This window comes from Parasteatoda tepidariorum, chromosome X1, assembly GCF_043381705.1.
Source record: "Parasteatoda tepidariorum isolate YZ-2023 chromosome X1, CAS_Ptep_4.0, whole genome shotgun sequence".
Classification (NCBI taxonomy): domain Eukaryota; kingdom Metazoa; phylum Arthropoda; class Arachnida; order Araneae; family Theridiidae; genus Parasteatoda; species Parasteatoda tepidariorum.
Genome location: NC_092214.1, coordinates 1716520 through 1731516, shown reverse-complemented (window position 1 = coordinate 1731516; position 14997 = coordinate 1716520). Strand labels below are relative to the sequence as shown.

Here is a 14997-nt window from a genome sequence, read left to right as displayed (position 1 = left end):
TTATTCTCAACTCTATATCTTTATGTTTAAATTGTTTTCTTACTTTTCTATATTTACTCATATGATAGTTTAAAAAGAGTTTGAAGTTTTTCAATAGTTTTTAAAGTTTTTTTGCATCCAAATGCACCACACTAAAAGGTCGTATTTTAAGATATTTTTCATGAAATTTCCTAATGTGTTTTCTTTATTTCTTTTCTTTTCTTTCATTGAAATAACGAAGTATGGAAAGGTCAAAACATTCTCCTATCAATCGCTCACCAATCCAATGGTTTTATAATTGGAATAGGAATCAACCATACCTCCCTGGCTGCTTACATAGCAGATTTATAATAAATTTTCAAATATAATATTTTAAATATATTTTTAATTTTAAAAAAATTTCATGATTCAAAAACGGATTAGCAAGTTATAACACCACTGTTAGTCTTCTAATTTTTGCAATATTTCATTGCAATTAAACAGAAGCTGTCTATTTTATCAAAGAAGTATAAATTGTTAAAACTTTGCTGCATTAATCACATTTTTTTAAAATTTCATAACTCTTATTCTTGGTAAATGTATTTTATAAACAAAATTATCTTAAAACAAGCTGCTGAAGTTAAAAAGAATATTGCAGAATTTGTTCTTTCAAATGTGATTTAGAAAGTTAAAAAAAAAATTCAATGTACGTAAACAAAGCAGGAAAGAAACAAAAATGTCGCCAAAACTTTGCCTGGTACATAGTTTTAGATCTAAAATTTTAGAAAATTATTTCTTAATAATTTAATAACAGAGAAATGAAATTTACAATAAATTTTAGCTTTGATCGCTCACCAATTGGTTTTATTATTGGGATACGAATCAACCATATCATTCTGACTGCCTACATTGCAGATTTATAATGTATTTTCAATTATAATATTTTAAATGTATTTTTAATTTTGAAAAAATTTCATGATGTTTTTATTGATAATACTATTACTAAAATTTCTTTAAAAAAATTTTAGGAACCATCTAGAGTTCTACAGAAGAACACAAAACGTCCTAAAAAGGTTGTGGTATATTTTACTTTTATTTCTCATCATATGTTGCCGATTCAAATATGTATTTGAATATATAACAATTATTTTTTTATTTTCAAAATTTCCAAAGCTAGGATGATTGTCACACTAGTGGCAACTTGTTACATTTTTACAAAGAATTTCACGTAATAAATTTTAATATTATTGTGATAAACTTAAATAAATGTATCTTAACTAATTTATGAAAATAAATGAAACATGTGAATGATGATACACAGTAATGTATTCTCTTTTGCCTCTAACTATCTATTCAAGCGTCAATAAAAAGGTTGCTAGCAAGTTTTGGTTACCAGTTTCCTGTATGTGGTTTTGATGAAAGCAAATTCAGGCACACAAAAAAATTATATTTCAGCTTGTAGTTCACGATTCAAAAGCGGATTAACAAAATTACTGGAGTAACAGGCTATAACACCACTGCTAGTCTTCTAATTTTTTCAATATTTTATTTGCATTAAAAAAGAAGCTGACCATTTTATCAAGAAAGCATAAATTATTAAAAACTATGCACCATTTATCGCATTGTTTTAAAATAAGCCTTCATAACTATTTTTTCTCCCTTAATGTTTTTATTTTATAAGTTTTTAATGAACTTAATTATTCTAAAGCAAGCTACTGAAATTAAAAAAAATATTGTAGAATTTGTTCTTTCAAAAGTAATTTAGAAAATTAAAAAAATTCAGCATATATAAACAAAGCAGGAAAAAGACAAAAATGTCACCAAAACTTTGCCTGATACAAAGTCTTATATTTAAAATTTTAGAAAATGATGCTTTAATTATTCAAAACTCTATATCTTTATGTTTAAATTGTTTTCTTACTTTTCTATATTTACTCATATGATAGTTTTAAAAGTGTTTGAAGTTTTTAAATAGTTTTTAAAGTTTTATTTGCTTCCAAATGCACCACACTAAAAGGTCGTATTTTAAGATTTTTTTTCATGAAATTTCCTAGTGTCTTTTCTCTATTTCTTTTCTTTTCTTTCATTGAAATAACGGAGTTAGGAAAGGTCAAAAAATTTTCCATTCAATCGCTCACCAATCTCCTGGTTTTATAATTGGAATAGGAATCAACCATATCTCCGTGGCTGCTTATGTGGCAGTTTTATAACAAATTTTCTAATATAATATTTTAAATACATTTTTAATTTTAAAAAAATTTCGTGTTTTCTTGATTAAAATACATATTACCAAGCTCTAATGCCAGTGTTAGTCTTCTAATTTTTTCAATATTTTATTGCAATTAAACAAGTTCTGTCTATTTTATCAAGCAAGTATAAATTGGCATTTATCGCATTGTTTAAAAATTTCATAACTCTTATTCTTAGTAAATGTATTTTATAAACTAAATTATCTTAAAGCAAGCTGCTGAAGTTAAAAAAAATATATCAGAATTTGTTCTTTCAAATGTGATTTAGAAAGTTAAACAAAAATTCAACATACATAAACAAATCAGGAAAGAAACAAAAACGTAGCCAAAACTTTGCCTGGTGCATAGTTTTTTATCTAAAATTTTAGAAAATGATGTCTTAATAATTTAATAACAGAGAAATGAAATTTATAATAAATTTTAGCTTAGATTGCTCACCAATTGGTTTTATTATTGGGATAAGAATCAACCATATCATTCTGACTATCTACATTGCAGATTTATAATATATTTTCAATTATAATATTTTAAGTGTATTTTTAAGTTTGAAAAAATTTCATGATGTTTTTATTGATAATACTATTACTAAAATTTCTTAAAAAAATTTTTAGGAACCATCTAGAGTTCTACAGAAGAACACAAAACGTCCTAAGAAGGTTGCGGTATTATTTACTTTTATTTGTCATCTTATGTTGCCTATTCAAATATGCATTTAAATATATAACAATTATTTTTTTATTTTCAAAATTTCCAAATCTAGGATGATTGTCACACTGGTGGCAACTTGTTACAATTATACGTAGAATTTCACGTTATAAATTTTAATATTATTGTGATAAACTTAAATGTATCTTATCTAATTTATGTTCTACAGAAGAACACAAAACGTCCTAAAAAAATTGTGGTATTTTTTACTTTTATTTGTCATCTTATGTTGCCTATTCAAATATGTATTTGAATATATAGCCCATTGTGCAGCTCTAGTGCGACGTAAATTAACAACAACAACTTGAATATATAACAATTATTTTTTTAATTTCAAAATTTCCAAAGCTAGGATAACTGTCACACTAGTGGCAACTTGTTACAATTTTACGTAGAATTTCACATTATAAATTTTAATATTATTTGTGATAAACTTAATTAAATATATCTTAAAAAATTTACAAAAATAAATGAAGCATGTGAATGATATAGCACAGTAATGTATTCTCTTTTGCCTCCAACTATCTATTCAGGTGTCAATAAAAGGGTTGCTAGCTGTTAAGTTTTGATTACCAGTTTCCTGTATGTGGCTTTAATGAAAGCAAATTCAAGCAAAAAATAAATTTATATTTGAGCTTGTAGTTCACAATTCAAACGCGGGTTACCAAAATTTGTGGAGTAACAGGCTATAACACCACTGCTAGTATTCTAATTTTTTTCAATATTTTATTGCATTAAAAAAGAAGCTGGCCATTTTCTCAAGAAAGCATAAATTGTTAAAAACTATGCTCCATTTATCGCATTGTTTTATAATAATCCTTCATAACTATTTTTCTCCCTTAATTTTTTCATTTTATAAGTTTTTTATAAACTTAATTATTGTAAACCAAACTGTTGAAATTAAAAAGAATATTCCAGAATTTGTTCTTTCAAAAGCAATTTAGAAAGTTAAAAAAATTCAGCATATATAAACAAAGCAGGAAAAAGACAAAAATGTCACCAAAACTTTGCCTGATACATAGTCTTATATCTAAAATTTTAGAAAATGATGTTTTAATTATTCACAACTCTATATCTTTATGTTCAAATTGTTTTCTTACTTTTCTATATTTACTCATATGATAGTTTTAAAAGTGTTTGAAGTTTTTAAAGTTTTTTTTTTTTGCATCCAAATGCACCACACTAAAAGGTCGTATTCTAAGATTTTTTCCATGAAATTTCCTAGTGTCTTTTCTTTATTTTTTTTCTTTTCTTTCATCGAAATAACGGAGTAAGGAAAAGTCGAAAAATTTTCCAATAAATCGCTCACCAATCCCTTGATTTTATTATTGGAATAGGAATCAACCATATCTCCCTGACTGCCTACCTTGCAGCTTTATAATAAATTTTCTAATATAATATTTTAAATGTATTAATTAATTTTGAAAAAACTTCATGTTTTTATTTATAATCCTTTTACTGAAATTTCTTAAATAAATTTTTTAGAAACCAACTGGATTTGTACAAAAGAAAAGAACTACTGTTCCACGGCAGAAGACAAAGTGTTCTAAAAAGGTTGTGATGTTTTTTAGTTATATCTGTTATCTTATGTTGCCTATTCAAACGTTTCAAGTATGTAATAAATATATAGCAATTTTTTTTTATTATCTAAATTTTCAAAGCTAGGATGATTTTCACACTAGCAACTTGTGATGAACTATTGTGACAACTTGTAACAGTTTTTTGTAGAATATCACTTTATAAAATTTCATATTATTTGTGATAAACTTAAATAAATAAATCTTAACTAATTTATGATAATAATTTAAGCATGCGAATGCTGTAACTTAGTAAGAATGTATTCTTTTTGAAGAGTGTGAAATGGAAAATAGATTAATTGGTAATCACAAAGATCAAATAAATGATATTAATGTCGGAAATTTCCCTGAGCATCCTTATAGAAGAGACCTTTGAATTACCACCTGTATAATAAAAATATTTTTTATACATTTCATAAAATAAAGTTTTAATTTCTAAATTATTAAAAAAAAATTAAAACCTGTTAACAAGTCCATTCATTTGCTGTTTAGGCAAGGCTCAACTATATTATCGTTGATACGGGTTAATTTGGAATAAGTGTGCTTAATAAATAATCCTTATAAATAGTCTGAAAATAATGTTAAGTACAACAAAATATTTTTAAATGCAGGTGTTATGTGGATTTCTAGCTTGCAATCTCTCTTTAAGCTGGGAGTGGATACAAGATGCATACCTTTTAAATTGGTCTCTTTATGCAATGGTTTTCTTAATTATTATTTCGTCTATTTATTTTCTTGCAGGCCGCTGCCGAAAGTTTGCTTAGAATTGGCAATTGTTCTGCAGCAGATTGCCATACGGGCTAATATTTCGTCGACTTCGTTATTAATTTTTTTAATAGCCTTTCTCGCAGAAAATTATTTCCTCCTAAATAATTTTCCTTGATACTAAAAACTATTTCATCGGAAGCGCCGCATGTAGGAAAAATGTTGTTGTTTTTTCGATAGCACTGCCACGCTTTCAGCAAAAAAATACGGTAAATAAATAAGCAGACGAAAAAAGTTCCATAAAGTCACTTTTATTGATATCTTTCATATGCAGCATATCTGTATATATTTATCTGTGACTTGAAATGTATGATCCGTAGTAACATAAATTTTTTTTCGAATTTTAAATTATTGCATTCTGAAATTTAGCCACAAACTTAAACTGCTTGTCTGAAGCACATACAGTCCTAAGAAAGATACTCCCTTTCATTTTCATTATGATTGAAATCAAAAAACAGGTTAGATCATGCGATAACGTGCATACTTTCATCCCTGAAAATCCATAAATATCTTATAAATTTATATGAGGCATGTTGCTGCAGAATCCAACCTTTCCCTCTATCTATTCAAGTGTCAATTAAAGGCTTCCTCGCTAGTTTTGGTTATCAGTATATTGTATGTGGCTTTAATGAAACCAAATTCAGGCAAAAAAAATTTCATATTGAAGCTTGTAGTTCATGATTTAAACGCAGATTAACAACATTAGTGGATTAACAAGCTATACAGTGGATTAGCAGCCCTATGAAAGATACTCCCTCTCATTTTCATAATGATTGAAATCAAAGAACAAGATCGACCATTTAATTATGTGCATAATTTGATCCCCGAAAATCGGTGAAGATCTAAAAAATTTATATGAGTCATCTTGCTGGAGAATCCAACTTGGACTTCCAACTATCTATTCATGTGTTAATAAAAGGGTTCCTCGCTTGTTTTGGTTATCAGTATCCTGTATGTGGCTTTAATGAAAGCAAATTCAGGCAAAAAACTTTTACTTTTTGAGTTTGTAGTTCATGATTCAAATACGGATTAACAAGCTATAACACCACTCTTAGCCTTCCCCTTTTTTTTATATTTTGTTGCAATTAAAAAGAAGCTGACGATTTTCTAAAGAAGGAATAAATTGTTATAAACTTTGCTGCATTTATCGCATTGTTTTAAAATAATCCTTTATAACTCTTATTATTAGTAAATATATTTTATAAACTAAATTATCTGAAAGCAAACTGCTGAAATTAAAAATAATATTTGCAGAATTTGTTCTTTCAAATGTGATTAAGAAAGTTAAAAACACTCAACATACAGGAACAAAGCTGGAAAGAAATGAAAATGTTGCCAAATCTTTGCCTGGTACATAGTTTTATATCCAAAATTTTAGAAAATGATGTTTTAATAACGGAGAAATGAAATTTATAATAAATTTCATCTTAGATCGCCATTTGAACCATATCATTCTGACTACCTACATAGCAGATTTATAATATACTTTCAATTATAATATTTGAATGTATTTTTGATTTTGAAAAAAGTTCATGATGTTTTTATTGATAATACTATTACTGAAATTTCCTTAAAAAAATTTTTTAGGAACCATCCAGAGTTCTACAGAAGAACACAAAACATCCTGAAAAGGTTGTGGTATTTTTTACTTTTATTTGTCATCTTATGTTACCTATTCAAATATGTATTTTATTATATAACAATTATTTTTTTAATTTCAAAATTTCCAAAGCTGGGATAATTGTCACACTAATGGCAACTTGTTACAATTTTACGTAGAATTTCACATTATAAATTTTAATATTATTTGTGATAAACTTAAATAAATATATCTTAAATAATTTACGAAAATAAATGAAGCATGTGAATGATGTAGCACAGTAATGTATTCTCTTTTGCCTCTAACTATCTATTCAGGTGTCAATAAAAGGGTTTCTAGCAAGTTTTAGTTGCTAGTTTCCTTTATGCGGCTTTAATGAAAGCAAATTCAGACAAACAAAAAAATTTATTTGAGCTTGTAGTTCGTCGATTCAAACGCGGATTAACAAAATTAGTGGAGTAGCAGGCTATAAGACCACTGCTAGTCTTCTAATTTTTTTCAATGTTTTTAAACGTTTTGTCTCGAAAAATTTTACAGAAATTTTGTAATAAAACAGAAAAAATATAAGAAAGACATGTTTCACTTTGTTAGAATATATACATAAATATGAAAAAAAGAATTCATTATAAGTTAACATGACAACTTATATATGTTGATCTTGTAATAAAAATTTTATTATTTTTACTGACATCATTATTATGGAAAGTTTTTTTGGGTGTGCTAGACCTTGAAACATGGCTCCAAGCATAGTCCAACTTGGCACTCTTCACATCAAATAAGAGTCTCTTTGCATATCTTCTTACCTTTTTTAGAGCAACATACCGCACATTGTCTCCTAGATTCCTTTTTTATCAAATTTGGAGGAATGTGGCGACAAAATGCCTTTCTGTTAGCCGCATACAGCCAGCGTTAGCATCGCTGGTACGTTTTGATAGAAGAAGAATATTTGTCGAAAATTTCTTCAATCGCAGCTAATTTAAAATTAAGAAGAGATTTTTTTTGCTCTTGTTATTTGTTTGTATACTATATATGAATTTCACAATGACTGATCCAATAAGAGAAAAAAATTCTTATAATACTTTTATTGTTGTTTCCTGGTACTTGGGTATTAAGACATTTTTTGATCGCATCTGTCAGCACCACTCATTTTACAGTTGTAATCATAAGTCACTTTTGGCTTTAGTGTTTCCTTTTGTTGCCCCAGAATGAACTGAAACAGATAAAGTATCATAGAAAGTACTAAGCATATTTACTATTTTTCTATCCTTCCACTTCAGAACCGTAACTTTTCCTTGCTGATATGCAATGCATTGTCTCTTTTCTACTATTTCTTTTGCAAAACCTGGAGATAAATCTTTTTTCTTTCGGCAGAGTGTACCATATATGCCCGTTTTCTTTTAAACAATAATATCTGCCAAGCTTGGAGACATATAGTAGTTATCAAAAGTTGCGCAAGATCCTCTGTATAAAAATCAGTGTAATAGGTGAAGAACAACAGCAGTTGATTGTGGATATGATGAGTATTCCGGTAATAGAGACATACCTTTTCCCCTATACAAAAGAAAGTCGCATATCTAACCTAACGAAGCTTCACATAGCATGAAAAAGTTTATTCCAAATTGTAAACGCTTCAAAGAAATATACTGTTTCCATGACATACCACCTTTGAAGAGCATTGGTGATTCATCTACAGTGAGCTGTTCTTCGGGACTAACTATTTCACCAAACTTTTTTCTAATATTTGCAATAACATCATAAATTTTCTATAGCAAAGTTCAAGGATGGATTGACGGAACAAAATTTTCATTATTGACAAAATGGAGATTTCCCGTCAACAAGTAAAAACTATCACGCTTCATAATTTTTGAAAATATTGGAGTTTTTATGGATTCTCTTTTCGAACAATACCATTGATAATCAGGCTTTTTTACTGGGCCTAGCAGAAAAGAAGGGGCAAAAAATAAAATTTCATAAACAATTGTTGGAATCCAGGATTTACGCTTCCCTAGATTAATATTGGGATGTTGCAGGTAGGAAAGACTTCCGCAAAAAAGCGGAAAATTGCTTTTTCTCCCAATTTTTAAAATTTCCGATTATATTCCAAAAGCTTATATTTTTGGGGAGTTCAATAAGAGAAAACCAAGCAGCCGGATACTTGAAGCAGAACGATAGTCAGACTTGAGATGAATCCCCCCCCTGCAGTAACCTCCTGCGAAAATGATCTTGAGAAGAAAATGGGTGGAATTTCGGCAGATACCCGTTGCCTTGACAACCGCAATTTCCGCTATAGATTGGAAAAATTTACGATTCATATTCAGATGATTTTTATGTAAATCATCGATTTTCGTATTTAACTGATTTAAAAGTTACTTTTTGCGATTTGTTTAAAATCCAATGTCGCGATTCGTATTCACATATTTTTAAAATTCAATATTGCAATTCGTTATCACGCGGTTGTAATATCAAACATCGATTTTCGTATTTATTCGCGATTTAAAATTTACTCATTGCGATAAATATTCACGACATCTAAAAATTATGCATCGTGATTCTTATTTACGCAATTTTAAAATTCAATATCGCTGTTTGTCTTTTCGTGCTTTTAAAATCCAATATCGTGATTCATATTCACTCGATTTTAAAATTCAATATTGCGATTCATATTCACGCGATTTTAAAATTCAATATCGCGATTCATATTCACGCGATTTTAAAATCCGAAATCGCGATTATTATTCACGCGATTTTAAAATCCAACATCGCGATTCATATTCACGCTATTTTAAAATTCAACATCGCGATTCATATTCACGCTATTTTAAAATTCAATATCGCAATTCATATTCACGCTATTTTAAAATCCAATACCGTGATTTACATTCACTCAATTTAAAAATTCGATATCGCAGCTCGTATTTTCGTGCTTTTAAAATCCTATATCGTGATTCATATTCACGCGATTTTAAAATCCAACTTCGCGATTTTTATTCACGTGACTTTAAAATCCAACATCGCGATTCTTATTCACGTGATTAGCAGCTATGAGTAACATGCATGTATTTTAACTATAGTAGTCAATTTAGAAGGCGAACACAAAGTGCTTACAGTCGATGCTACCGACAAAAATAAATTCAAGTTTCAGTCAAAGTGACTAAAATTGTTAGTAACAATCTATCAGAAGATATTAAGGTGAAAGTTGGCTACTGTTTTAATTTAAAATGATTGACGGGTAATTAATTTAAAATGATAATTAAGCTGGAACTTCCTATAAATGCTTAATTTTCTTTAATGTAGTAGTGATCAAAATTTTAAAATTATATTTTAAAAAAATTTTAAATTTCGCTGTCTAAATGCTTCTGTCACTTTAAATCTCCCAGTAGAGTTGAAAGTTGCTTTTATATGTATGTATATGTATCCTCGATATCACAGTATTACATAGAACACCCCCCCCCTCCCTCTACGTTGTAAAAGTTCAGTTTTTTTTTGTTTTCGACCACTTTTATGCCTGATGTTGAGAGGCAAATCTGTTTAATTTACTATCAATTCTTGTAAGTCTCTATCCATAAATAAGCTGAGAAATTCCATCTTCTTCACTTATATTCGCAAGTACTTTGAGAAAACTGGTATCTGAAGGGAGCATGAGAAGGGTTATTAATATTTATTTTCATCCATGAATGAGCACTCTGAATTCTTCCATCATCATCGGAATCTTCAGATTCACTTCCAGATAACTGAATTTCCGATGAGTCTTCCCTACCATCATCGCTGACCTGATTTAGAGAATACTTCGAATCACTTATCTTCATAATCAAGATATTTTTGTTTGTTATTCACACCAGTGACACTCGGCAAATCTATATCACACGAAAGGAAAGCAAAAAGCATGCAAACTCACAAATACATGAGAAAAGAATCAACCAAGAGAAAAGAAATTCCTGAACCCTCTAGTGCCATCTAACAGCAAAAACAAGCATCAAATGATGTTTTTTCAACCTACGCGGGGAATAGCGGGATCAGTATTGAAACACATGGGAGATTCTTGGTCCGCGATTTTTATATGACTGATACTCTACTCAAATTGGGGAGGGTTAACCATTCCACCATACAGGAAAACATGTTCTGTATAGTGTTTGAATTTTAATAATAAATTAACTAAAACTTATAACCTCTGGGTCACATTTTGACTCAGAAGCTGCAGTGGCGATAAATTTTTACCCTTATACTTTGGACCATATATTCATAAATTTAAACTTTGTTTTGTTTCAGTAGGAATTTTACAGATCTTTACTTATCTCCATTGATTACATAATACAATTCCCTCTTAATAATGAAATTAGATAGGAAAAAAAGTAGGAATGGCGTGCATTAGAAAATTTCAACCTGACTATTGTAGAATTTTTGTAATTGTATTTTAAAGGGGTAATCTTATGTTCAGGGTGAAAGAATATTAGCGAATAAAGATTTTACATGAAAAGAGACTTAAATGTTATCCTTAGATTTGGACATATAGAGCTCATTTACAAAATTATATGAGTTTTTTAAGAATAAAATAATTATTGCTAAAAAGAGGGGAAAAAGTTAAAACAATATATTTTGCATATTTTAAAAAAACAGTTCTAATATTCAAAATGACAGATCAAAGGGACTAACCCAATAAACTTTTGGTAAAGTTTTGCATCTAGAACAATGTATATTAGTTAATGTTGGGAATATTATAAATTATTAAGAATAATAACAGAAGTTCTGGTACTATATTTAATTTTATTGAATTTGTTAAGACTCAGATCTTTTAAAACTTCTCCAAATTAGTGTCTGTGTCTAAAACTACAATTTGATTGCCCTTTTATAAGCTTTTTATAATTATTAGCTTATTGTTTAATAAAACAGAGAAATTGACTATGAAAATCTGATTAACAAGATCTAAGAAATAAATTTAAGAACATTATTAGATTTTAGGTTAGGCAAAGGTTTAAGCAGTATATTAAATTTCTTTGCAAGAGTTAATTCATGTTTAAAGGTTATAGGTGGGTATGTTTGTTCTTGTGACTCTATTTGTGCTATTTTCCTTTTTATACAGCATTAAGTTGACCCTTTCTTTATTTGGATATCAGTATCTGTTTGTAACTGTCCACTAAATGGTAGTACTTACTCATTTCTGATATACCTCCTGTACTATAAGTACCTCCTATATTAAATTACCTCATGTTATGCAGTTTTTGTTTTTGTTTATATAACTATCAACAAAGACTTAAATACAGATTTTTGGCTTCATTTTTAACTACGAAAAATATAAGGTTTATATAGTTATTGTGATTTTGATCATGATATGTGATTCTGATCATAGAAAACCCTGTGTCTCAAATAATATCGTAAATTTTAGACTAAAAATTATTCCATATTAGGGGTTAGTTGTTTTTTTTTTATTTTAATTGTGAAATTTTGTTTCTGAAAGCTAGTAGAAACTTTGATTTATTTAAGTCTAGTTCTTTAAGTTAGACTAGAATAGAAAATTTCAATTATTTTAATTGCATTTTCTTAAATTTTATTATTATGAGAAAAAAAAATTGGTTAATGTGCCTTATACAGTAGAGAACCGATTATCCGGAACGATCGGGACTATCGCTATTCCGGATATTCCGGATAACTGATTTTTCCGGTTTTCTGAATCGCTACAAAAAGCCTTTTTTTTAGTGTTAAACCCAACTAAAAAAAATAAATATTTGGAAATAATCTTAAAAATAAGAAAAAACGATGAGGTAATACACTAATGATTATTTCTGAAATGATGGTAAGGTAAACATCTTTCAAAAAAGAAAGAAAAATCCTGAAGTCCTATGAGGAAAAAAAAATTTTTTTTTAAAATTGCTTGAAAAATTTATCGAATTTCGTTCCGGTTTTTTGGTTTTCCGGTTTTCTGATTTCCGGATAACGGGTTCTGTACTGTATTTGTATTGTCCTTTTTGATAATAATCTAAACTGATGTTTTTGTTTTTAATAGACAAAAAAGAAACCACTTTACGAGGAAACGATGTATGATAATTCTGTGTGGTATAGTCAAGTGACAGGAGTATTAAAACTGTGTGTCAAAAGATCTTTGCCTATGGTATTTATAAATTTTTTAATGTCAGTACCCAATGTAACATATTTCAAAATTCTCGCTGTCATGAATGAAAATATTTCTTATAGTTCTTGCAAAATTTTTTTATAAATGTCTAATAAAGTAGAAACAAAAGAATTTGTCCTCCTCTATGTATAATGTAAACAGATATATAATAGGTCAGACAGTTAAATAGTCATCCTCTTAAGTTCTATAATCTAATAAAATTTTTATACAAATTATATTTGTTTTAAAAATTTCGTCTTTCGCTCACAAATTCAGGAAAAATTATTTTGCAAAAGTTTCATTGGGACAAAATGACTTTTAGAAATACTTTTATAGAGCTATGTAAAATTAAGTTTACGTTTTATAAATTGTATGTAATAGACAAACTTTATTGAACTTAACTAACTTTTAAAAGAAGATGAAATTTAATATATTGTGTAGAAAATTTATGGATTCTTTGTGATTGAAACAAGTCCTCATTTTAAATATCACAATATTTTTTGAGGTAGTGGTTTTAAAATATGAATTTTTTTTGTGAGAAAATGGAATTGGTGAAAATTATGAAAAATATTTATGTAAAATTTTAAAATTTATAAAACTTTATTATATAACTAGTGAATTGTAAAAATTAATTTTTCCAAAGCAATATAATACAAAATGGTGGCTACACAGAATTTCTTTGATGAAGCCTTTCTTTTTGAAAGGCGTATGTTAAGGCTCGCAGCATATGTTAATTTTTAGTTAGCTGAAAAAACTAAATAAATTTTAATTATACTGGTGAAATAGATGAAGAAAATTTGCATATTTTATGAAATTTCATGGAAAGAACTGAACTCAATGTAAAACCACTGCTACTAGACAAAAAGGAAATCTTGTGCAGCAAATTCATAAGCGTACACATGTGTGTAGGCGGAGCCAGTTGAGAAACTGGCATTATAAGTGTGTCTAAGTTAAGAAGCATTCTGTTCGCTAGCACACCTCGTCGAATTTCTTGGTGTTAGTTTGAGCAAAAGGGTAAATTCAAATTGTAACAGTAAAAATTAGTAACCACTAACGTTTAGATGATTTTGGGGAGACTAGAAGCAGGCCAATTTCAGGTCTAGATTTATAGAGAGTTCAATTTCAACTCCCAGCGGTTGTGTGTAACTTATGAAAACAGTTCCCAAATACCGGATCAATCAAGAGAAAGCCTGGGCAAGGTTGTCCAAGAGCTACAACGGCCAGAGAGGATAGCCATTTGGTCATTATAGCGAGGCATAGCAGGGACTATAGCTCAGGTCTCTCGTAACTTGTATGCAGCCACAGTAACCAGTATATCAAGGGTGACTGTTTCCAAACAACTTCATGAGAGAGGATTGTTATCAGAAAGACCTACTGTTTGCATCCCCCTTACTTCTACAAACAGGAGAGTCCGTTCAGCATGATGCAGAAAGCATAGAGATGGGAGTATGGATCAATGGACGGCTGTTCTTTTCGCTGTGAGTCCCGGTTCTCGCCGTACGCTCATGTGGAAAGAACTAGGGACCCACTACCTACCCTTCAATGTCTGCGAAATCGACCATTATGGTTGAGTTGGTTTAATGGTCTGAGCAGGCGTCATTCTGAATGGCCAGACACCTCTCCATGTCCTTGAAAGAGGTTCTGTGACTGGCGTCAGGTATAGGGATGAGATATGAGCCGCGTGTTCTTTTTTTCAGGGGTGCAGTTGGCCTTGAGTTCATTTTAATGGACAGTAATGCGAGGCCACATAAAGCTCTTCTGGTTGACAAATTTTTTGCGAGAGAGAATATTTGCCGGATGGATTGGCCTGCCAAATCTCCAGACCTCTATCCTACTGAGCAATTCTGGGATAGGCAATTGCAACTCGCTTCCCCCTCTCCGAGAACCATCCAGGGAATGAGAACAGTATTGCTGAATGAGTGGGACCAATTGCCACAGGAAATGATAAACTGCCTTTTTTCAAATATGAAATCACTCTGCAAGGCCTGTTTATCTGTAAGGGGGACCATACCCTATTAACCCTTCTTTGTTGTTTCTTTT

The 14997-nt window shown here is 29.3% G+C and overlaps 1 protein-coding gene across 23 annotated transcripts in view; it reads left to right on the top strand.

Moving 5' to 3' along the window:
* The window catches only part of LOC107452993 (uncharacterized protein DDB_G0286299), an 81100-nt gene that overhangs the window by 50815 nt on the left and 15288 nt on the right, over positions 1–14997 (top strand). For 10 of the 23 annotated variants that reach the window (XM_071187905.1, XM_043051437.2, XM_071187902.1 and 7 more), the window contains 5 exons: positions 987–1031; positions 2819–2869; positions 4398–4466; positions 6842–6886; positions 12853–12957. In XM_071187905.1, the coding sequence (XP_071044006.1) occupies positions 987–1031; positions 2819–2869; positions 4398–4466; positions 6842–6886; positions 12853–12957 (315 nt within the window). The remainder of the gene's footprint in view (positions 1–986; positions 1032–2818; positions 2870–4397; positions 4467–6841; positions 6887–12852; positions 12958–14997) is intronic. The other 13 variants (XM_043051434.2, XM_071187900.1, XM_071187911.1 and 10 more) reach the window with 6 other exon arrangements.